We start from the raw sequence: 25,562 nt of genomic DNA, 5'->3' as shown, positions 1-25,562 counted from the left end.
TTTTATTGAAATGCCAGAAAGAGCTCCAGCTTAAAATGAGTGGTCACAGGATCCTCTCTGTGTTACCTTAACCAAGCTCAGGCTTGCCTGAGCTTGCTATGACAGTCTGGATTGTGGCTCTCCTGGGACAACAAGCACATAGCAGACTGGAGCAGAAAACACATGCCTTGGTGGTGTTAAAACATAAATAAACCAACAGCAGGCACCTTCTCTGAGCATAAAAAGCAGAAGCTTCATGGTAATTCATTTAACTCCTCTTTTCCACTGCAAACTCTATTACACTCCTGAAACCTGTCTTAATTCAGAAGTACTGCTCTCCAGCTGAGCTCAAAAATGAGTCTGGCAACAGAGTCCCCTGAGGCAGAAATCTCCAGAGCAGGCACAACATGGAAACATTGCCTGCCTGCTTTAAGATTAATTTCTCCCAGCACTCACTGGAGTTCAGCACCACTGGCATTTGGGCCTTCAGCCTGAGACAGGCAGGAAGACAGCCATAGCACCAGTGTATGAAGTGCTTGGAAAATGGTTTGAAAAAGCCAAGTAGAAAAATCAGCATCGTACTCCTGTGCTGACATAAACCATTTTTAGCCTGCTTGTTTTGGGGGCCCTGAAACACTGCACCTCACTGTCATGCTGGTCCTAGTGTGGATAACAGTAAAGAGCAGGGCAGATGCAGGAAAATGTACACAAACCTGAAATTAGGAGCATCAAATTTCTAAGACCAAAGGTAAAAAGCAGTGACAGAAAAGTGGTGATCCACAGGGTCTGGCATAGCAATCTTCCTTTCACTATCAAAATCACTGACCTGACATACTGAGGATGAAAAACACAAGGGAAGAATTTTACCACTACTATCAAGTTTCCTTATACTAGTGTTTTGTGAGTAGCTACTCACAAGCACAGCATTTACTGACACAGTCAGGTAGCTGCTAGTCTGCTGTGAGCAGGGTAGGTAGGTGTAGCATACTCAGGCTGGACATGGCTGATACAAACACCTAGCTTGGGACTCCCCTCCCATTTTGCAAACATGAGGATCTCTACATGATCAACTTTGCTTAATTTGTGCATTAAAGATTTGGCAAACAATGGCACAGGATTATCAATCTGTAGCATATTTCAGTTGAAATTTTTATACATTTTCCATGTACATCACCTTGGATTCAGGCTCTGACTCTCCTGGCAAGTGATAAAACAATGACTTTCATGTATTGCAGTGAGAAATGCATTTATTTCATACATGGGTTCATAATTAACTTTACAAAGACAGCTAGCACTATCATATCTAACAAAACTTCTTTATCCCCTTAGAAGTACTGCTCTGTGTATTACTAAGTGCATGCTCCATCTGAAGGAGTTGATTTTCTTCCAGGCTCAGGGTGATTATCTATCTGAGCAGAAACTACAATTGCTGATGATGTGAAGGAGAGCTGTGCACGTAGCATTCATCAGTGAAGACTACCTATCCCTACCGGGCAGACCTCTTCCTCTCTCTATCCCCTGATGCTGTATTCACCAGTTTTCTGGAAACTGTGAAACAGGAGATTAGCTCTGCTTCACGAACTCCGGTAGCTCCATTCCTGTGCACAGGGTAAGCACTCCTGCCTTCTCCAGGGCAAAGGCTGGGTGAGCAGCATCAGTGAATTTGTGCCTGATGGCAAACAGCACCAGTCCTCTCTCTGCATTGAAGAACAACAGCCTTCCACTACTATAATCCAACAGGATGCCAATCCTGGCCAGGTGCTCCGTCACATGGACATCACTCATCACACCAGTGTGAAGAAATCTGTAAAGAAAGCTGCGGGAAAATGGAAACCAGAATACAATGAGCCTCCCCGTAGCAATTTACCAGAAATAACCTGCAGCTCCATTCCAATCTATTAACAGGTGGCTGCATACAGCAGCCTATCACGTGGCTGCAGCATTTTGCTCAGTACGTAGGCAAAGCAAATGTGGCATCACTTCAAGCCCTGCCTGGCATCCTGACAAGCCTTTTCACTTGGTATCTTTGGACTCGTAGAAAAAAAAGCCTCTTGGATGTTTCATTTAGCTAGTAATGTTCATACATCTGTATGATTTCACACTGAAAAAAGCACACTTGTTTAGATCAAGAGCACCTTTATAAAGTAGCAGGCTGGTGCCTTACAAATCTCCAAGCAGCCTGGCACTGGCCTGCTACCACAGACTACCCCAGCACCCTGCAGTCCTGTCACATTGGCAGGGGAGGTCTATCACTGTGAAGGACAAGGCTGGAGAAAACATTCCCTATCAAGTCTTGACATCTCCTACAAATGGAATTGGTTCTAAAATGGCTTCATTTATTGAAATAAATACCGTTGCTGGTGTTTAGTGAAGCAAATCAGGATAACAGCAGCAACAAACTAGTTCTTTAAGTTTTATTCCCTGTCTGGATAAAGGGTGCTAAAATAATCTATTTTGAGTTTAATTTTATTTTTTAAGGTGCTTTATACTTTTTAAACTAAGAGGAGGTCTAAAGATCTTACGGAGATAGCCTTTTCTTATTATTCAAATTTACATAAAGGAAGCTGAAGAATCCTTTCTGCTTTCATGATTCTTGTGTCTGGCCAGTTTTATTTTCATGAAAGACAACTTCCCAAGCCACCATACTGAATCCTCTTTACCTGGTTTGTGTAGGACAGCACCTCATGCACCAGGAGGTATCACTCAACCCCAGAACACTGTTTTGTGTTATTGCCTCATAGCAAATCCCAATCCTGTAGCTTCTGCAGGCAGAGACAACAATTTCCCAGTAATGACATCCTTGAGCAGGCAGCAGTTCACCCAGGACAGAAGGAAACCTGTTTGTGGAAGAAGCAATACAGTAAAGAAAGCGTGGTGGTAGACAAGCCATATTGTGATATTTCTTTCAGTCAAATCATGAAGCATCACAAAAAATTACTAAAGAATTGCACTCTGTTGTTCTAACTGCAGAGTTTTATGAAAGTTTTAACTGAGAGTCTTTTCATCTTTGCACTGAGACAGACTTATCTAAAAGACCTCAAATTTAGAAGGCTTGTTCAAACTAGAAAGTCTGGTGTTTCATACAGACATAGTCACAAACATCTTGTGTACATTCAGTGGTAACAGCAACAAGAAGTGCTTAAACCAGTAAATCCTCGTCACCTTTTAAGAAGCCATATCAGTGTGGCACAAGTTATACAAGGGGACTTGTGCTTGTCCTAAGACTGATATCAATATGTCCACCCCCCTGCAATGTTCTCAATGGATAGAGCTAGCCTGGTACAATCATGTTAACATATCCCAGGAGCACTTCCTAGTTCTCCAAAGCCACAAATACTTTGGAAAACACTACCGATAATAGCCTCAGCAGAGAAGCAAACTATGGAAGATGGATTACTTCTATCCACAACGTATTAAAAACTAAGCCCACAAAGCTGACCTTCTCAGTGCAGCAAAAAATTGCTTTGAGACTCTGATGGATTAAGCGGTGACCATGGGCTGAAACAAGTCGAGCAGTCAAAGGTACCACTACCTTTGACCTCCTGGCCGTTCCTAAGTGTGACACCCAACTCCTCCTTCTACATCAATCCCACCACTGACTTAGTACTGAGATTTTGCAGTGTTTGAAAGGGAGGTTCAATTGCATGAAGTCCAGAGGCTGCATGACCAAAATGATTCAGTTCTACAAAATTAGTGTTGTGTGAAAGATGCCTATTGGCAAAAAAAAATTAAAGTGAGGGATCCATCCTGAACCCCACAAGATGGTTTTGCTTATCATACTGCTACTCACCCAGTGAGTTTGGCTTTTTCAGGAAGGTGGATTGCATTAGAAGAGATTTGCAATGCAGGATGTGCTGTGTCACTCAGCAGGTGAAATCGAGTTCCTGGTACAATTCATGACAAAGAAACACCAGATCTGAGAGGTTAGCTACATTAACATGAGAGGAATCATAAAATGTTAAGCAACAATGACGGCCATCTTAGCTGGACAGGGTTGTATCTGCTGGCAGGTAGGAGTGACAGAAAATTGGATGCAAATGCAAGGAGTCTTCCAAACTGAGACAGAAGTTTAATATTCAGAAATGCAGATAGGTGATAAAGAGGCCTTTTAGAGTATGTAAGAAATTTGAATAATTTTCAATCAATTGCTTTTTTCAAAATAGCAAAATTCAATTTTCAGGCTGATTTGGAAGAACCATACATAACACTATTTATCTGGAAATCTTATAGTTTTAAAACTGCTTTGCATGCTTCCTCATCACTCAAAATTCATTAGGTTTTAATTGTGAGAGGTTTTCTTTAGAGTCATGACAACTTTTATCTGATTGTGCTCTGTCAGATTCAAGCAAACTGAGATCCCTGAAGAATACTTAATCACTTCATCTCTTTGACAGAATTCAACATTTTCGCTTGAGGTCACACTAGTTTTACACAGGACATAAATATACAAGCTTCAAGTGAAGTCCTGATTATGCTAATTTTAAGCAGAAAAAAAAGGGATATAAATTTGAGTTAACAAGATAAAAATTTCAGTAACTTGGTCACAACCATACTGGGAAACTTCAGGTATAATTTCCAAAGAAAAATGTTTGGCTACTTTGCCCTTTCCACCCCATTGTTTTGACATCAGGAAATTATGATCTACCTTTAGTTGAGATGAGAGCTGCTTCACTTTGTTCACTTGTCCCAAATGGGTTGACAGCCCTCAGGTAGAAGAAATAGTTCACATTGGGCTCCAGGGATACTTTCAATTCGGGTTTCTTTATACCAGCGAAAGACCTGCAAATGTTGAAGATAAATTAAAATGTATGCAGATATGCAAACTAGGGAAGACTGTTTTATGCCAACAGTTAAGTTCCCTAACTGTATTGTTTACAACTGAAATAACAAACACCATACAGAAACTCCAAATGAGAAAGACAAACACTGTTTTCACAAACAACTGGGTTATGTAGGAGCTTCAGCATTTCACTTGAGGGATTGTCTTCACTTTATCTTACTTATGACCCAGTGCAGTCATTTGGTGTAATGATCACTTTATGTTGGTTTTGTGGCATAATTGATCACATAAAATTAAAGCAGCACAGAGTCAAATCCTCATCTGCCTCCTGTGAAAAGTCTGGTTTTTCTTTACAAAATAAGCAAGTTTCTGAAGGAAAAAACCCACTTTTAATTAATTAGTTACATGACACTGAATACACTTGTGCTTTACCATCTAGGAACATGCTACAAGTCCAAAAGAATTGATACCATTATCTGAGCCAGCACAGAAATCATGCTCTTCATCATGAAATCATCATAGAATGCTGATTAACTTCTTATTAGGAAGTCCTCACTGACAAATCTTTCAACAGCCAAGCCTGGGCTCTGTCTTTGCTGTGGCACCATACACTCTAACAGGGCAGTTTTGCAGGAGGCAGAGCAGAAGAGCTGCCTTCACACAGTTCCCTGCTTTGACTATGCTCCCCAGTGCAGTGCCTCAAAAACTCCAGCCCTCACATCCTCTACCCCTGGTGTCTTCACACACTGCTAGAAAGCAGGAGTCAGCACCCACTCAATCTGCTTCACAGGTGCTTTAAAGTATCAGTGAAAGTATTTTGGATGGCTAGAAAGATGCCATTTTATTTTCAACATTGACAGCAGTATGAAAGATTGGCTTAACAAATTCTCTTGCGCTAGATCTTGATTTTCCTCTTTTTTTGCCTCTTATGATAACAGCTAAGCCAGACAAAATACATGCTCTGCATAGGATGCCTGTAGGTAAAGATTGTTTATCTGTATAAATTAGGTAATTTCCTCCAAGAAATGCTTTTAGGAATCTACAAGGAGAATATTTAAATTCCAGAATGGGAGACCTGCCTTTGGAGAGTGAGCAAGACACTTTCCCTTCTACCTCAGGTTTGAGAGTGGAGCCCACAATGGTCTCTCTCCACAATGGCAAGCAATGCCCCTGTGAAAAGCTAGACTAAATAAATTACTTTTTGAAGACAAATTGCTGTGACCCCAGAGGAGGTAAGGCAAGCAAGTCAGCAGTCAGATCAGATTGTTCTATTCATTAGGGGTTACTGTTTTTACACACATATCCCACCAGAGAGCAGTACAAACTGATGAATAATCAGTGCTCATCCGGGATTTTTCACATGCCTGCTTCTGCTGCATTTATCACATCAAGGTAAAATCTCACCACTCTCAATATAGCAGATTCCTGCTTACACCACACACATCTCTTTCTAGGAGGATGGCATCTTCAGAAAAGACGGGTGTGTCATTCTTATTAGTCTGTGACAGGTATTTTGCACTGACAGTTGTCATTAAGGGCGATTAAGAGCATCAAGAAAATGCACTGGGTGCTTCTGTGATGTGTTCCTTCAATTTAAAAGAATTTCAAAGAGTCTGGGGCTCTGGCATGATCAGCACAAGACTATGCTACTTTCAGGGAATGTGTTACATTAATGCTGGAACTGATGTAGTAAAGAGAAATGGCAGAAATTGCATGGTTTGCTTCACCCTCATGACTCACCAAGGCCCTGACCGCAAGACCACTTCAGCAAGGCACTGACAGCACAGCAGGCTGAAAGGTTTAGGGAAGAGGTGCAACCTGATGAATTGACTAATGAGAACACAAGCTCTTTAGACTTGAGTATAGGAGACGAGAGAAAAAAAAAATTATGAATCGAAGAAAACTACAAGATGGGAACTGAGAAAGGAGGCAAATATGAAAGGAGAGAAAGGAAAAACAGGACAGAAGCAGAGGCAGGGGAAAAGAGGTAGGCACCTAAGCTTTGAAGAAATTTGCCCAAGCTTCCTAGGCAAGACTTACCCAACCTGTTCCTTAAAAGCAGCACACTGACATCTTTGATGTGAATCTGAAGCACTGAAGCACAGACCACCAGAGAGGAATTTTAAGCAAAGAGTTACAAGTGACATGAAAAGAGGATATGCTAAGCTATTCCTTGAAAGTTGTCTGTGGCACTATGTAGATCAGCATGCCTTAAGCACAGTGATGCCCTGTACATGGCTCCTTCTTCTGTCTTCTGGAAAATGTCATGTAGGTCAGTATCCTTCCAGAGAAATTAGGAGATCTTTTTCACTATGTACTATTCATCAGATGATTAAATAATAAAATACAAAATCACTTCTAAATTCAATTAGATAGTTACATTGTGGTATAATAAGTAGACATGGGGTATTCATAATCTGAAGTTGTAGATCCCAGACATGTCTCATAGGTATTTAGAAAACAGGTTGGGTCCAGTCACTTGCAGAATAGGGTCAGTGACCGAAGTTCAGACTTTGGTCTCTTACAAATACGAAATTCTCCAAATCAGAATTTGGATGCAAATTTAAATCGGAGGTCAATAGCATGCTGCTTTTCAGTCATAATAGTGAGACAGAAAAATCTTGACTTTAATCTGATCTGGGCTGTAAAACGGTGATCAGATTTTTGAAAGCATTATCTGCTTGGTAATCTATTTCAGCCAGCTTTAAGCTGCCTGAGAATAAGAGCCCATCAATTTTAGCTATGATTAAGGCTTAAAAACAGTCCTGCTGCTGCCAACTAATGAAGCAGAATATGCTGACAAGAAGGAATTTCATTTGCTACATTCTGAGCCAGATCCATGAGCAAAAGAAGCTGCATGCAAAGAAAAAATAGGTCTTGCTATCTGTTGCCTCTCCTGTCTAGAGGGTAGGGTAAAAGGGGAGAGTGAATACTGAGGGGTCTCCAGCAATCACAGTAGTTTATCATGCTTTAGACTGACTTCACGAAAGCAAGTATGAGGAGAAGGTATGATTAGTGCTTAGCAGCTTACAGCATACAGGTTATGTGTAGGAGAAGGCGAGGGAAAATGCATCCTGACTGTGTTGGTGGAAGGCTGTTTCATTTCTGATTTCTTGTAACAAGCACTGCAGATGGATCTTCCTCAAGCTCACCTTAAGTAGTGAACTGTAATTTTGAAAGAAAAAGAAATCCACCTACAACATTTCTAATGTCAGATAGTTTCTACTTTATATACACCTGCCCACTTCAGAGATTATTTGAGATGTAATAATGTTGTTACCAAAGTGTGAGGCATCCTGGTCTTTAGATTAAATGTTATCTTACTTGCACTGTCCTCTCAATTTCTTGGTATTGTTGATACAAAAATTAGTGCACAGAAAGTCAAGAAGCATTCGAAGTTAACTATTTTAAGTATCTCCTCTCAATCCTTTCATTGTAAGATGAATCTGTAAGGCTGAAAATCCACTCTTCAAATATCAGGTATGTGCTATTTAAAGCAGAACAAAAAGGACTTGCATGTTCCTTCACCTTTAACTTGCCAATGAATATTATAGTAGCAGTTTTATGCTAAATCTGTGATTTCTTTGGTTTTAGGGACATCTGATCCTGTGTTTTCATGTTCATTTCTCTCATCAGCATCCCCATTTATTTAAAGGAAACAACATCTAGGGGATACTTTTTAAATATCGCCTGAACCCAGCAAATGAGATGCCTTGCAGTGATTCACAACACCCTCTGTGCTATAATTGTCATTTCCACCCCCAAGATCCCACTGAAACAGTACCTCCAGAGCTGTGCTGCTATCACTGACATGGAGTTAGGGTGAAAGTATGCAAGCTTCTCAAGATACATGTGGAAGCGTACAGAAAGGGTGCACCATGAGTGGAAAAAAGCTCTTGAAGCTAAAAATAAAGAGCAAATAGCTCTGAGTTTGCTCCCAGCTGTGCCACATGCCTCCTTTCCTCTCCTCTCCTCTGTCCCAGCTCAGGCTGTTTTGGGATTAGGTCACCAAAACACCCCCTGCTTGCTGCTATCTGCAATTGGCAGAGTTAGAGGGAAGGAAGGTTCTGTGTTTCCAACACCCTGTTTCCTGAGCTACCATGACTATCATGTGGGCAATGAAAGAGGAGGGAAACTTGCTCCTTTTGTTCCAGCATTAGACTTGCTTCATCAGTAACCCAAAAATTTCATTCCCTAGAAGTGCTGGTCTTGCACTGTCAGAGAGGATGACATACAGTAACTTCCACTTTCACAAGCTCACTGCATACTGCACTTATTTCTGCCTCCCTGAGTCTTACAGATTTCTCATGATGTGACACAGGCTTTCCATCTGAACAGCCTACATACCTAATCCCTGGACTACATTTCTCACAGCTTTCCATCTTCCACCCACAACTCCATTGACTTCTCAACACAAAGAGGCTGAACAGTAAGAAAATAGCAGAGCTCTTGAAACTGAAAGAAACATTTCAAAGAGTCACTCAAAAAGATTCTGGAAAAATATTCAACCTGGGAAAGAGCTTTAAAACCACTGCAGCAGGCCAGGGACTCATTTTTGCTGAAAATTTAAGGTGATTTTATATGAAATTATGTCCCTCAAGTGGCAAGCTGGCAAGAAGACAGAAAGGAGAAGGGAGAATGTAGATTTGGGTGGAGTTTTTTTGGTTGGTTGGTTTTTTGTATGTTTTGGTTGGTTGAGTGTTGGATAATACGTTTTTCTTAACTTAGATATGGGGCAACTGAGAGGCATTTAAAAAACTTTGATTCCATTTTCAGTCTCATGAGAATGGTGAGACAATACAGATAATTCACACCATCACAATCAGAAGCCAATAATTTCCTAATTCCAATACATTCTAAGCGTTTCTTGGCCTATCAGCTTTTTGCCACACCATACTGTGTGCCTTAAAACCAACCATCTAAAACTACTCCTTGTGGGTCCTACCCCAATGCATCATTCATTGTTCTATTTCTCCAAAGTATCTAGTCTTATTTGCAAGGTCATCTTTTGAAACTTTTTTCTAGCTCCATTTCTCTCAACAATATCTGTCCTATTCCATGGCATTTCTAAGTCAGCATTTCTTATCTCAAAATTTGCATACGGATGCATTCTGTGTGGGCCTTCTACAAATCCATTTCCCGCGACTGGGGTTTTGTGGTTTTTTTGTTTGGTTGGTTTGTTTTGTTCTGTTTTTTGACAGTATTTGAAAGGAAACTTTAGTGTGGTTTCATTTCCAGATATGCTTCATGCTCTCTCCCTGGGGAGCTGGGATTGCTCCAAGGATGTTCCTGGAGTTATTCAAAAGCATCTTGGGCAACTGGCTCTAGGGGGCCCTGTTTGATCAGGGGTGTTACTCTAGATGATCTCCAAAGGTCCCCTCCAGCCTCAACCACACTGTGATTCTGTGGCATGCTGAAGTCTACATGTCGCTGACTCAGACCAGTCCCTAGCTGTTCAATGAGGGCCTTTCTCCCTGTTTGCTCCCTTGGGAGTGTCCTTTCCCTTGGGTGAGCTTCCAGAATGACATCCGTAGAAGTAGCCTTATGGGGATGGGACCATGCTGCCTTCTCCTGAACTTTTCTTGAATGTTCTTTCCTGACTTCTGCTTTCACACTGTGCTCGCAGCAGCAAGCACTGAGTGAACCTTCTAGGGTTGCTGAGAAATGTGTCTGAACTCCCACCCAGGGACTGGGAGATTGCTTAGCTCCAGGGCTGCTGCACGCACAAAAGGCACAGGCTGTCTATGAGAGGGCTCCACATTCAGCTGATCCCCAAGATGCACGTTGCTCAGGAAACCTGCAAAGGACAATCCCCAAGCTTTCCAAGGAAAAAAAAAACAAAAACAACCAAACAAACATCTACAAGATTTGAAACCAAAATTCTGGGTGTGCATAGAGTCAGAGTTTTATTCTACCTTATATAGGTACTTGGCTTCTAGTCAAGTTGATTGACTTCGAGTCAAGTTGATTTCTAATTCTAAATTGCACCTTTGGGGGCCTTGGATATGATGAGTGATACAGGCAATTCTCCATCTAGCAGTAGGCTTTTCCCCCCCTCAACTTTATCTAAAATCTTAAATAGAAATCTTTAAAAAAATTTCTCCATCACTATAACAACTTGCGACAATACAGAAGATTTCCAGGTTATTCTCAAGGGGTTGATTAGGGAAAAAAAAAGAGGGAAATACTTTTCAGGGAAAGTAAGGGGTAAAACATTGTCTTTGACACACAAAAAAAGGTCAAAGCTCTTCTACAAATAGAGAATTTTAAGCTATAGCAATTCTGAGAAAATTCATTTTTTTGTCCTGTGGAAAGTTTTCACACTTGTCACAGTTAAAGGCTAGCTTCTGCTAACAGGGAGGCCAAAAAGTCAAATGTGACTCAGTATAATTATAAACACATTAGATTTTACACAAAGTCACTTGAGAAAGCAAAGGGGTCTGTTCTGGAAGCTTTTTTGCCACATTTATCACGACACAAGAAAACACTTATGTTACCAACACCTTGCTCACGGATTACAGAAATCAGCACAGCTTCTGGTTTAGAAGTAAAAAGTCAGTTTCAGATAACAGCACAGAAACTTGAGGGCAAACAACCAGCATGTATTTCAGCTTCATTATCTTTGACCAAGAGCGACTTTGGCAGGTTGACAGGGATCTGATGGCCTCCTGAAATAGGTACGAAACACAGCAAGCCCCTCTGAGAAGCAGGAGCACTGGGCGAGACCTCTCCTTGATTGCAGTAATGCAGCACACTGGTACTGCATGATAAAAAGTCTCCCACCCACACAGAAATTTTTAGTTTCAGTTTTCAGCCTACTTTTGTAAGGAGCAAGGCATTCACAATTTCATTTGTACTTCTGTCCTACAAAGCTAAGAACACTTCAGTCCATTTAACTAATTTTGACTGCAAGCCCTTCCCTCCTCTTCAAGCAGCTCGTCCCTCTCTACCCCATCTTCATGATGTCCATGTGAACTAGCCCATAGTTGAAGACCCTAATCCAGCTTCTCAGGAAGTGAAAAAGACAACCTCAGCTGCGCTGAGGCTCTTTTACGGGGTTCTGTATGGCAAGTTACCACTCTCCACAAAACTCCTCAGACCTGTGCAGCTGCATTTTGCTAGAATATTGTCACTGTTTTTATAAGGCAAACAAACAAAGACCTCCAAGCCCTAAGGACATGCAGACCACCATGTAGCTCCCTGCCTACAGCTGAGGGGTTAGAACTAGATGATCTTTAAGATCTCTTCCAATCAAGGCTATTCTAAGATTTGATGATTCTGCAACAATTTTCTGGGCATTTCAGCACAGCGCAGAATTACCCGGCTCAGAGGTGCCAACATCCCTCCTTGTCCGCTCCTCTATGCAGTACAGGCTTAGCATAGGGGAAACCAGAGAGGGTCTGGCATAAACAGCCACTACCCTGAATTTCAAAGCTACTTTTGAAGCCCTGTGGCATGCCTGCACAGCCAGGCAGCACCGAGCTCAGCTGTGTGTTGTGAGGTCTCTGCAAGCACATCTAGACAGCACAGATGGGTTACTAGTATTACTGAAACACCCATATCAGCCTTACTATGCCCAGAGACGACTTCCATCTTGTTCTCCACAAAGGAAAGAGCAAACTCGGCCACGTTCCTCCCTCACTCGCCTTCCCGTGGAGCTGCCCTGCTCTGCCTTGCCCTTGGGCAGCGCCAGCTCCGCGGCCGCCATGGCTTCCCCGCCCAGCACAGCCCCGAACTTGTGCTTGATTGCACGCAGCACAACATCTCCGCGGTTTTGGCCCCAAATGAAAGGGATTGTCCAGTTAAGCAGAATGAAAAGGAAGTATTTTTATGTCTCAGCCTAATCTCACGGATTAGTGCCGGCCCCTTAAATTCCTCAACACACAGAAGCAGATTTCCTCCTTGCGTGGCTGCAGGCGGAATAATCTCTTGCGTAACGAGCGGCGCTCCGCAGGCCGGGCCCAGCGGCTGCCGGTGTGACCGAGGCACTGACCTGAGGCCTTCTCCTTCCGGAGAGTGCTGCCGGCAGTACTCCAGGATAAAGGACTCGGCGGACAAGGATGCGGCGCGCCAGCGGACAGTGGCTGTGTCCCAGCACACGGTGCAGTCCTCGGCCCTGATGGTGGGCACAGCGGGCGCTGGGGACACAAGGACATGTTAGCTGTGCTGTGAGGAGGGTGCCCGAGGGGCGTCTTTGGAAGGGAAGGAACAGTCACCTCCGTGAAAACCCACGCGATAGATCTTTGCTTATCCAGCAGTGATCTTTTGCTTGTTTGTATTTGAATGGCAGAGGGCTACGTTACAGGGAAAACAAACAATAAAAACATGCTGGGAAAGTCATTGTGAATAGTTGTGCATTTGTCACATTTACTTTAGAAAGGTTAATTTTTATGCCTTTCCTCAAGCAATGTTTCCTCATTTCTGCCAGTCTGCAAGGAGCAGAGCACCGAAGCAGCACTTCCTACAGGTCTCTGCATCACCTCAATCCTGTCCTCAGCAGCCCCTGCATGAACTGCATCAGAACAAATGTGCTGCTGCAAAAATGACAGGGAGATGCTGACTTTCTGTTTAATTATGTCTTCGTTATTTTTGCAATGCTAAAATTCGGTCCCGTAATTTCTCCTTTTTAGAGATTCTGCTTAAGAGCTACAGGCCCAACTGCAATACAGAAAACTGAATATAAAATAATGCACTAGCTGCAAGTAATCAAAAGCTATTGTGTGAAACTGCATATTCAACACTGTAGGCTGAAAATGGATCAGTTGTATTCTCTTCTTTTTCCCCATTCTGGGAAATGGCAACAGAAAACACCTTACCTGTTGTGAAACTCACATAAACAATCCTAATGCTAATTCTAAAAGAAATGGTACTAATTAAAAAAAAAGTAAGAAAAATTAATTTTTCTTTTGGGCTTCCAAATAGGAAGCCTAAGACAAAAGTAGGGATTAGATGATTTTATGACAAGGTAATCAAATAGAATTACAGGAAACATTCCAGATGCATTCTGTTTTTTAAGAAAATGGTTTGTTTTTACTAGAAAAGAAAAAAAATACAAATATTTAACAGTTTCCTGGTTTAGTGAAAATAAGGAGGTTAGCCGTTCAGGTTAAGATTTACTTTATGTTTTACTACAGAAAGAGCTAATGTATGTATTTAGCAGAACAATGCACTTGTGAGATAGACCATCATCTGGTAATACCTCTTTGTAGCTTCCTTAGTTCTTTAATTATTTCCTGGTAAATTTGATTATTGTCTGTTTCTAAATGCATCCCTGCTAAAGAATGAAAAATTAATAGCCAAATCCTCAAATACCTGCAGTCAGCAGCTTTCACACATACCTACAGGTATGTATGTGTAAACAGCATGTCACAAGACATTAAAATTTTTACTGTAATTTGAAAATAGCTGTCTAAAGAGTAGCTGAAGTGAGCATACTAGAAAAAGCTGTTACTGTGCTTCTGAGATTTTTTTAACAAATTAACTGCAGCTAGAATACAAAATCTAATTTTAGTGTAATATTCTGGAACTCATGCAAGTGATTGTGTAAGAGGCAAAGAGCCAACAGGGTGAAAATCATGCAGGTTTTGAGCAACAGCAGATGTGTCTACTTCGGTGTCTTTAGGACTGCAAGGAGAGAGAAGATCAGTTAGGGGGGAGGGCTCTGGGGGATAGAGGGATACTTCTTGCCTTCAGCATCATCCCCTCACAGAAAATATTGTTTGGAAACAGAATGTTCCTCAGTGGAGGGAGGGCAAGCTGTGAGTCTGGGAGGTGGAGGAGCAAGAGTTGGGGGGCTCTGGGGGGATGCTACAGCAGCATTTACTTGCATTCCCCACAACTCTCCAGGCTACACTGACACTTCCATGGGTGCAATGCCAACAGAGAAGTTTTGTGAGCATTCCCAACAACTGGAAGAGACTCAGCTTTGTTCAGCTATTAAGGTGTGTATTCCTATAAATGCATATATAAGCAAATTATTTTCTTGTATGTGTGAACTTTCAATCTGAATTACTAAAAAAACCTCTACATTCTCGCTTCTGACTCTATTGGGATACTTGAAGAATTGAAATTTGTATCAAAGCAGCTGGACTCCCCCTGAAGAATTGGCTTCCATTACTGGTGCTTATCTTTCTGCCTTCGGTGTTGAAAAGATGCAGCAATTTTGCATCAGCCAGTCCTCAGCAGTGTCCCCAAAAAGTCCATCTGGGGCTCATGCACTCCAGAGGGAGCTCAGCTGAGTTTCAGGGAAGGTGTTTAATAAGCCCACATTTTACCCAGTTTATTTGTTTTCTTAAAGAAACAGGCTGAAGGAAGCCATTAAAGACTCATATAAATTATCTTTTCTTAGAAGGATTCAATTTTTAGGAAAAAACATGTAGTGAGCTTGACACCAAAAGACAAAGAGATTTCTTAAAAATAGTCGTTTTAGAAAGGTGAAACCTCATTTTAAAATGATGATTTATTAGGTAGCAATAACTCATAATTATTTGTGCATTTGGCAGAAAGTCTCCACTATGTTCACAGTTGCATTGCTGAAGCCAAAAATTTGAATTTCCCCTTTGAGTTCTCTGGAAAATAACCTTTGTTAAAATATAAATCGCAAATTAAGTATTGGGGAGAATTATCAACATATGTGAAGTCTAGTAGGTTAAGCAAAAGACTTGAAGCTCTGGCTGCTGCCAAGTAATTTTGACAAGAAACTCAGTGTGGAACTGAATGGAACATAGAATATTTTGCTATGAAATTGTTAGAAATCCTTGCCTGTATTTGTGACTTCAGGAATGCAGTAATTGTTTTTATCCTGCAGCACTGAAAAAATTGTCTGACAGGAGGGCCTCAAACACAAGGATGCTTCTCCTTGCTCGCAATTCAAGAAGCAATAGTTTTGTCAATACAAATTATTAAAGAAATTAATGATGAGAAAACTTAATCAGTCAAATGAAGCTCATAAGCAATACTCATCTAGTTACTCATCTCAATTTATACTACTTAAACAACAGCAGAGCCTCTCAGCCACACCTGAGATTTGTGTCCCACTCAGCAAGACACAGCATGCAACCTCAGTAAAGCAGTCCTTCCCTTGAAAAATTAATGGCTTAAATCAATGCAACATAGATGTAGTCAGGTGAATGGGATAGAGGCAAAACATGCAGCCATCTCCTCCACTGTGGGCAGGAGAGGGAGCAGCAGTAGGGAGCAGCCAGGTGGCTTTCCCAGAGCTTCCATGGAGCAGTGCAACACACTCAGAAGATAAATACATAATGTGCCACCCTGATGCTGCAGCCATGTGGCCCAATACTGGAAACATCTTCAAATCTGAATGCCTTCAAGTTTCCTCTCAGGAGCAATTATGTCACTATCTCTGAGCAAACAAGGGAATGACCATGAACTGCCTGCTATCTGCCAGATGGGCAAAATGGAGCAGTTTCTTCTGTGTCAGTAACACTGTGGACTGAATTAGTCTAAGGACCTGAAACTTGTAATAATAATCAAATTACCAAAAATGTACATACCTGTTTTAAAAACGGCTTTTTCACTGGGTAGACTGCAGCCTGTGCCATTCACAGCCATGACCCACACACTGTAGCAGCGATCTGGCTCCAGGTCCTCCAGAATGCAGTGGCTCTCTTTCACTGTCACTCTGTACTCTTCCACTAAAGCTAGGAGAACACACACATGCACAGGACCTCACACTGCTGCACTGGGAGGGCTTACAACTAAAACTCTCAAATAACACATTAAAAACAGTCAATTGGAAAAGATCTAGAAATTATTACTAGCTAAGATCTCCATATTTCACTCTGACTGACAAAGCTTTAGACATGCCCTTGAGTTGAGAGTACAAATGCCATTCATGGGAAGTGGAGATTATTGCTCTCAGTCCTACTGGACTGCAAGTTTGGGACATGCAAGCAGCAGTTACCAACCCTGGTGTCACCACTATATAGCAACAATTCCTCATAATGAACTATATAGCACTTAGGTATAAATAGCATATTACAAAAAGCCCTTAACATCCTTTAGCCTAGATGTATATGCATACATGGATTTATGCAGAGCCTTCTCTGCTTTGAGCTTTTTAACAAATGAGCATTTCAACCCCCTTTACTAAATTTAAATTTTTAATGTTTGAAATATTTTGAAAAAAAAAAATCTTTGTCTACATGTGGAAATACTTCCTAATGCTTTTTCAATGAGGACATTTCTGAAGCACATGAAGGGTCCCAAAAACATAATGGGAGCTCTCCCCTTGGAAGCTCTGTCTGAAGTCCCCATGAGTAACAATGGGGCAGCATAGACACATCCTCTCTGATGGTCAGGCCTCTTCATGAAAAGGCACTTCAACAGGTGAAAACAACTGCCCTTGACTTTACAGAGCATGATATTATCTTGCATTTGTGGAGACAAAGGGGAGGAGAAGACGCAGCAGCTTCCTCACAATCTCCCCCACCATTGCCTGTCTTTAGTTTTATACATTATGTCTTCACAGCCTTTCCTCTTCCCATGTCATGGGCACTCCCCTGCAGCTCATCCTCCCACCTGCTTACCCCAAGCCAGGGCAGAAAGGGCAGATCTTACGCACCCCCTGCATCTTTGCTGGCTTGCAGCTCCTCCATACAGTAGACCTGGAAGCAGTCGATGGTGTCCCCATCATTCACAGCCCAGTAGACAGCTATGGAGGTGCTGGTGGCTGAGTTTGGCTCCTGAGGTATGACAGTCGGTGTCTGTGGGACTGAGAGGAAAGTTTCCCATTGTTATACGTGCTCCTGTGTTGTCAGCCAAATTACCTACAAATTCATGAGTCAACCCAATTGCTTATTTTCACTCAGGTTGCATATTTCCAGAGAGCAAGTGCAGCAGGAAATACAGAATACTGGTGCAGTCTTAGAGCAACAGATCCTCATAAACTAGGAACAGAAAAAAGTATCTGCTCAGCATTGGAAGCCCCCCATTTCCCTCACAAGTCTGGACAAAATAAGATGCAGTCTGAGTACTGGGACCAGTCAAACCCAGCACAAAGCATGTGCTTGTACCCTCCTCCACAGAGAAATGTGTGTACTGATCCCAGAAACGTGGGCAGCGGAAAGGACCTGCCACAGCAGGAAGGGATTCATGCAGTGTGTCAGTGCCAGTGACAGCAGCAGGGATGTGCTTCAGGCAAGGAAGGCTCTAACTGCGCTCTCAGAGAAGGCTCTAACTGCACTCTGCCCTGGGGTGGGCTCCTACTGCCCATGCACAGCTTGGCACTCCTTCCTGCCATGGTCATTTCCCCACAGACCAAGCGGACTGAGAATCCTTGGTTTGCAGGTGAAGCTGAACTCTGCCAAGGCACCTGAACCCTGGGGCTACCAGAATCATTCCTCACAAGTGCTTCAAAGATTTCCAAGGTTCCCCAGCTTTCACACCAACTTTTGTCTCCTGATTGACACAGATCCAGCCCCAGATGAGATGTTGTTTACCTCTGTGATTATGTCATAGAAGAGAGGGAGGGCAAAGAAAGAAACAAAAAGCCCCAAAAGATGATAATTGTTAAAATGATTGCAGGGAACGAAAATACATGGTTCTATTTCTTCACCCAGTAAATTTCCATATTTCATGAATTCTCTTAGAATCTCAGCAGAAAGCTTCAGTTCTCTTTTCAGTTATCTCCACAGTAATGATGATAATCCCCTGTGGCATGAACAAGGCAAATGCAGATGCTGGCTGTTTCCTTATGATTTTTTACAGAGAGCCACCAGTACAGTAGCATTACATCTGCTACCCATTGAAAAAAAATTATCCTTCTTATTGCTAAAAACAATCCTCATTTTGTCTTTTGACTGCATCTAGAGTTGGCAATTAGGAAATTTATCATCTTTCGGAAAATACTTCCTTTCAGTGGACATGATGGGGAAACCATTTTTTCCCCATGAAGTTGCCTAGAAACCACTATTTTTGATCGCAGAAACCCCAGAGTTGCAAGATCTATTATTACACCAAATCTGAACAGAAGCTAGTTTACTGAATGAAACTTCTGGAAAAAAAAATCATAGATCAAAATTCAGTTCAGCAATATTGAGAAACATTTGATTTCTAATTTCCTTTTGCATAATATGAAACTATTTATTAGGAAGCAATTTCAAAACAGGAAGCTGAACTATTCTCTTCAGAAACAGAACATTTATGCATTATCCTCTTTTAAATGGTCCCTTTTAAGTGAATTTTAATCAAAAATGAGGTATTTGCAATATGAGGTTGACTAACTGATATTTTTCAACAGAAGAGTGGCATATGTTCTCATCAGTTCAGTTTTCATTGAAGTCCTGTATTGTAAGGAAGTTTTCTGTCATGCTGTGTAATCTCCACAGCAATCCATGTGTTTTCCGGTGTAATGAGAGACAATATTTCCTTATTTCCTTGGCATTGTGTACTTGAAGAAGGAGAGCAGATACATTCCTCTGTGACTCTATTTGAAACTTTTTTACAATCAGCAAAGGTCCTTGCCTTCCAGTATAAAAGGCCAGGACCTGCAGTGGGCTTTGGAAATAATAATTTTTAATTTTTTAATTATTCCCTCTTTTCTATTCCCAGGCAGAACCTGGGTTCCATTATGTTCATCAGCATTCTGCAAGGGGTTTTTATGCTAATGCATTTATGAATGGAAATGGATTACATGAAAGGATGAAGAACTTGAGGGAAAAGGTCTTTTCATTAGTGGATATGGAAAATTTGGAAATGGAGGGCATTTTGAAGGAAAATATTTCTGAAGTGGTGAAAATAATGTTCTATGAAATTGTTCAGTAAAACACAATTCTTTCTGAAGGAAAATACACAGATTGAAGAAACCTGGCACATTCACATTTATTTCATCATATGGCTTCAGTCAAATAAAATTCCAAGTGTCTGAAAATGGTCCCCAGTATGTGATAAATTCATAGCCATTCAATTCCATTCAACTCCAAATCAAGTTTCATATATACACGTAACTATTTTTCTTCAGGAAGGTTGTAACCTTGAAAAAACAAACTATCAAACAAATGACAAAAAACACACCAAATTTTTTGTCTGTTGCTTACCAAAGTAAAAATCATGGTAGCAGTTGAAATACTTTGCAGTAAAAATGAAGACAGAAAATTAGGTATTTTAGATATTAAGTCGGCATAAAGGATAAGGCACTTTAAATATCTCTTCTAGTGGACAATTATTCATTTGCAGTTTGTCAAAGCAAACTGGTCTGGAGCCAGCAAACCCAGTAGCTAATGCAAACTAACCCGGAAAGCAGACTTCAGCAGTTTAGGAAAATAAATGCTGGAGAGGCTTGTGGGAAAAAGAACTACGTGGCTCCATTCTCCTATATGACCTTGCCAGTAGGCAGGAGCCTAGGAGGAATGAATGACTGCACCCATGGGACTGCAAGAGGAGGTTTAGGAACTAAGCCAAGAAACACAACACATTTACAACAGCAAGTTAACTGGCAGAGTGAGTTACAAAAATGGTCTTTTTATCTGACTTCCTAAAAAAATGACACTGAGATAATGCTGCATACACAAATGCCTGTCCAACTTCACTGGAGAAGCTTCAAATGCCACAGGCAAATTCATACACATCTGACAAGGACATTAACATCTCAGATATATTTGAGTTCCTCCAAGTCTAATAAAAGCAGTGGTGTGGAGGAGAGATACAATCTCCCCATACTGACACTGCTACGAAGTGCACTCAGCCCTTATTAGACACCAAAGAGTCAGCACAAGGTGGGCACTTCTCCAGGGTCCCATTAGTCTTGAAAATCCAGCCATGAACAAATCAACTTAGGGAATCTAATGCTCTAGTTTCAGTGCTCATGAACCGAACACATGACAAAGGGGCTTCCCTTCAAAACCCAGGGAATGACTATGATGGCAGTGGCGCATGTGCTGATGAATGGGAGGGCACAAAGCATGACAGTGAGATGTGAGATCCCTAAACCACTGTTCTCTTGAAAAAGAAACCCTGGAGTGGGGTCCCATTATGAAGAAAATGAATCCACAAAATGGTGCTGATAAGATCTCTGTTGACAGCTGTCCGGATCAAGATAATACACCTATGTATACAGGCAGAGCAGAAAACCCAGTCAGGCTTTTTAAAGGACATGAAATATCAGACAGAGATAAGTAAACCCCTTTCTCATGGGTAATTTTTAGTGCTACCCTCCCAGGCAGAGGCTCTTTCTAGCTATAGTTAACCACTTTCCCTTTCACATCCCTTGGGAATTTCAGGTGCCTCCATTCACTTGTGACAAGTCCAGGGACCGCAGCCTGACCTCATCAATCAGCCCCCTGCTCTCATTCCCACACCAAGCATTCTGGGACTGCCACCCTCAGAAGAAGAGAGCTCAGGAGACCCTTTAATTGCTTCTTCTATCTCTGTATGCAAGGAAAAGCAACTTCTTTAGCCCTGGGAGATTTAGAGATCAAGACTTTCTGCTTGTCTCAGGTACAGATGTCTAAAATGATGCAAGAATCCCCCAATTTAGCACTTCTCCCTCTTGCTCATCTTACTGTATCTACTATAAGCCAAACACTTGTGCACAATTAAACCTCGTTTTACATTCAACTGTGATTGCTAATTACATGGTTTGCAAATCTACACTTCTCATATAGATTCTATTATTAGCTTCCTGAAATTTCCAAAGTATTGCCAAAATGTTAGCTTTTGTGAAGACAATATCTGGAATTTCTTACCAGCCACGTGTTGTAAGGAGTGTTGATTGCTTTGTCCTGGACTGTCTGCATAGTGCTCAAACAGTGAAAAAGCACTGGGCACCTTCTCTAAAGAGAGGGTGGTATCCATTGCAGAAAGTAACCTATTTGGAAGAAAACACATATCTGTCTGTGTAAATTCTTTGCAGCATAGCATAGTTTTCCAAAGGCCAGAAGCAAAGACCACAAGACATGTGCTGCTTTGAATATTTCATGGGAACTTAAGGACAGCATACAAGGAGAAGCTGTCTCCCTGATTTTGAACATTTACACCATACTGCAGTTTTGAATCAGGAGTACAGTGAGAGTGCTCATGGGTCTGTTTACACTTAACCCATGAGAATGTGAAGGTGTGGAAGTACTCTGCAAGACTCTCAAGAACACAGGGGTTTGGGCTTGCTAATGCAAGCCTTTAAAGGTTACAAACCTTAGAGCTAACTACAGCAGCTGACTCCAGAGATGTAGTGTAAAGCAGCTGCTTGTGGCAAGCTAAAAAACATGAGAGGGAAGATAGATTCCACTTAATTGTCCTGTATTTACTGGGTTCATTGTATAAAAAAACCCCAAACATTTTTAACCCTAGGACAGAAGCAAACTCAAGAAAATGGAAGGTTTTTTTTCAAGGCATCTGAATTTTATATTTCTCCCCTTCATTTTATTTCAGTCACCGAAGTAGTTAATTATGCATAATCTTAACAAAGTACAACAAATATTAAATACACTTTCTTAAGAAAAACATGCATTGTTAAATAGACTTGTTCTTAACCTATTTTATGTAGACCGGTATTATCAAACTAAAGTAATAACCAAGCCCATGCACCATGCAGAATAAACTTGATTGTGTAAGTAAAAATGTAAAGATCAAGTGGACAGAAAGCCTTGCCTGCTCTAATCTTATGCAATAAACTAAATGCAGATACATGGCCAGACAGTTTGACTTGCAACAGGTGAGTCCAGATTTATAGTTCTAATTCTGGAAATTTATAGAAACCTTGAAGGGGTCTTTGGCACATTCTCTTCAGATCGCTCTCCCGGGGTTGTAATTTGACTGCAAACTGAAACCACGGTGTCAGTGTTATACCCCAGTTGGTGTCAGCACACATATCCCTGTGATGGCTGAGGCAGCACCAACAGGGGAATGTTTGATACTCACTGCACAGTGCCCAAGCCCTCTGGGGAGAGTCAGGGGTGGTGGGCTGGGCAGTGCAGTTTTGGGGGTTTGCACGGGAGAAGCCTGCAGCCAACTGCTCTGAATGTTTTCCCTTTACCATAGAGAATTTTTTTGGGGAATATGGGCTTATGGTTGAACACGTCTCTCATAAAGGATGGGACTCACCAAAATAACTCCCTTGAGAAAATCCCCCATGGCAGAGAACTGTTGGTGATTGTATGCATTTACTGGTGTGTACAGGCAGATGCAGTTATGATGTGGCACCAGCCCTGTGACACACCCTGAATCAGGCAGTGCTTGTGGAAAGCCATAGGAAAACATCAGCTCGTAGTCTCCTAGCCAGGTTTTGAAATCTACTTTGTCTCATTTTTCTGGACTTGTGTTCAGAAACATAGTCAAACTACCTGTGTTGCTTTGTGTTTTAACCTTTCAGAGACCAAGTGTTGCAGAACCAGATCAGTGAAAAAGGAAACGTGATACCATCTGACTGATAAGACATACCGTCAGTGGTATGTCTAAAAGTGGAAGCATGGTCACAATGGTTGTTGTATATGTATATATAGCAAAAACTACAAGGAGCATCCTTTTAAAAATGTCTGTGTAGAGATTTAAAATTGAGCTGATGTTTTTACATGCTATTTGTTTAATTAATGTACTACAGAACATGTGCAAAACACTTCAAAACCAGTCAGTTACAGCAACAAGTCTAAAGCTGCTTTTCTAAATTTCATTATTTGCAAGGTTTATAAAGGTAGCTCTGATTACTAGCAGTGTGTTTTCAAAAGCTCACAAATACTAAATGAAGCATCCAGCATGCTAGGCCTAGTACTCACTACAGTGCACTTAACCCATACTTCATGTACCTTTTATTCAATTCTTTAGATGACTAGAGAAGGGAAAAGAAATGTGTTAACAGTTTTCAAAACCCTCGAAGTGTTGAAAAGCCAGTCATGGTCATCTAACAGTCTTTTTACTCTCCACAGACACAAACCATACAGCTTTAGTGACTTGAGGTTGTGTGGAATGCTACTCATTTACACCAGAAGAGAATTTACTTCCTTAGAAATATTTCGTTTCAAAGCTCTGGCTCAGGAGGGTATTAGAGTATAAATCTCATTTTAATTGCTTGAGGAGTCAGTATTCAACATCTTGATTTAAAGATGGAGCATAATCAAGTACTTTCTAAAACCAGGACTTTTAGAGAAAGAAATCACTTAAGAATCACTTAAGAATGCACATTAAGAATAGTTAAATCCAAATTCTGTCTAAAATGTACTTCATAACTTCTTATTACTAGAAACCATGTGAGATTTTTACTTGTGTAATGAGAGTTTGTCCCATGCCCCAGGAATTTTCAGATAATGTTTCCTGGCATGTGAACAAAAAAATTCCTGTCCTTTATCACTAACAGAAGGGAGCAGGGAAATCCAGTAATTTTTACACTCCCACAAAAGAATTTCAGATAACAAAATCATATTTGCCAAAACACTGATCCTCACAAAATCAGGAAAATGATCTAATCCAAAATAGCAAATCTACCACAACATTCACTTGGTTACAGGATACTACAACATTGTGTGACACGGAGCAGGGAAGAAAGCCAAATAATGGAATAATTTCAGTAGCTGCTGGGGTCTATGTGGGCTGGACACTTGTATTCTGAAAGCTGGCTTATTTTGCATGAGTGATCAGTCTTTAGACAGTAATTTGACCTTTCTATTTCTGGCATTCCAAGATAGTTTATCTGCAACTTCCAGGCCACATGCTAATTCCATAATGGGGGAAGATTATTATCCCAGAAGCTCCATCCTCTTTGAGACTGGTAATATACTTGTGGAGAGAAGAAAGTGCTGTCACTCATTTAAGGACGAGTCTTGCAGCAGAAGAGCAGTATTGGAGGACCCAGGACCAGCAACATCCTCTGAGCAAAGTTTAAGACTAATGACTGTATGAGTTAGTAGGTCCAGTCCTGCAGATCACTGGAGGTGTTTTTCACATCCAGGAAGGACCATTAGAGCCACACACATCACATGCACAGCCCTCAGCCTATTTCATTGTCACGGTTTCACCCCAGTCAGCAACCAACATGGCCCCTCACTGTTTTTCAACAGTAATTGTTTATCATAGCCTCAGTAATTTGGATAAGTACTGTCCATCTGCTCATTAAAAATACCCCAAAAACAACAACAATACACAACAAAAAACCCTACAGCCCAGAAACAATTTTACTTTTCTATTACATGTTCTTGTTTCAAAGATCACTTCCTTGTTGTTTATTATTCTACATAATATGTATTTTATTTTTCATATGGTAAAATACCTAAATACTCTAACATCTCTTACTTCTCAGTTATTAATTCTAGATGTATTATCAAACTGTCTTTTCAATTTTAAAAATGAACAGGACCATTTTACTAGCATGTCACATTTTTGTCCTGTGCATTCTCTCTACAGTTCTCTCTGAGAATTCCCACATCAAAACCAAATGATCCAGCAGTTTCAGAGTGGAATAGCTGAGCTAGCAAGATTGAGCTATCTTAAAAAAAAATAATTAATCGAGACCCTAGATACATAAGTATTTTCCTAACTAGTATCATAAAAGCTACAGCATGAAAGCCAATTCCACTTACATTTAGGAAAACAAATCCATCCACTTCATCTGTTTCTTTTACTGTTGTCTCCAAAGTTTCCTTTGCTGAATCAACAGTTTGCTGGAAATTTACCATCTGCTCATACAGATATTCCATTTTCATCTTCTTCACTTCCTCAAAGTTTTCTGATTTCTCATCATATTGTGCTACCACTTTCTTAAGCATCTCTTCATTCTGTTTTTCCAATAAGTCTGCATTTTTCTTACAGTTTTCCTGCAGAATAAAATGATAACATTTAATGAATACAGAGAAATTCTCAA

The 25,562-nt window shown here is 41.0% G+C and overlaps 1 protein-coding gene across 1 annotated transcript in view; it reads right to left on the bottom strand.

The window, feature by feature from the left end:
* Positions 1-1,285: 1,285 nt before the first annotated feature.
* The window catches only part of CMYA5 (cardiomyopathy associated 5), a 45,751-nt gene continuing 21,474 nt past the window's right edge, over positions 1,286-25,562 (bottom strand). The window contains exons 4-13 of the mRNA XM_066569456.1: positions 25,282-25,515; positions 23,515-23,537; positions 21,463-21,584; positions 17,343-17,492; positions 16,273-16,419; positions 12,753-12,897; positions 4,625-4,758; positions 3,770-3,863; positions 2,640-2,816; positions 1,286-1,795 (exon numbers count right to left, since the gene is read on the bottom strand). Coding sequence (XP_066425553.1) covers positions 1,543-1,795; positions 2,640-2,816; positions 3,770-3,863; positions 4,625-4,758; positions 12,753-12,897; positions 16,273-16,419; positions 17,343-17,492; positions 21,463-21,584; positions 23,515-23,537; positions 25,282-25,515 — 1,479 coding nt within the window. The 3' untranslated portion in view covers positions 1,286-1,542. The remainder of the gene's footprint in view (positions 1,796-2,639; positions 2,817-3,769; positions 3,864-4,624; positions 4,759-12,752; positions 12,898-16,272; positions 16,420-17,342; positions 17,493-21,462; positions 21,585-23,514; positions 23,538-25,281; positions 25,516-25,562) is intronic.

Source organism: Molothrus aeneus, chromosome Z, assembly GCF_037042795.1.
Source record: "Molothrus aeneus isolate 106 chromosome Z, BPBGC_Maene_1.0, whole genome shotgun sequence".
Lineage (NCBI taxonomy): Eukaryota > Metazoa > Chordata > Aves > Passeriformes > Icteridae > Molothrus > Molothrus aeneus.
The sequence above is the reverse complement of the archived record's forward strand: the minus strand, read 5'-3'. Positions and strand labels throughout refer to the sequence as shown.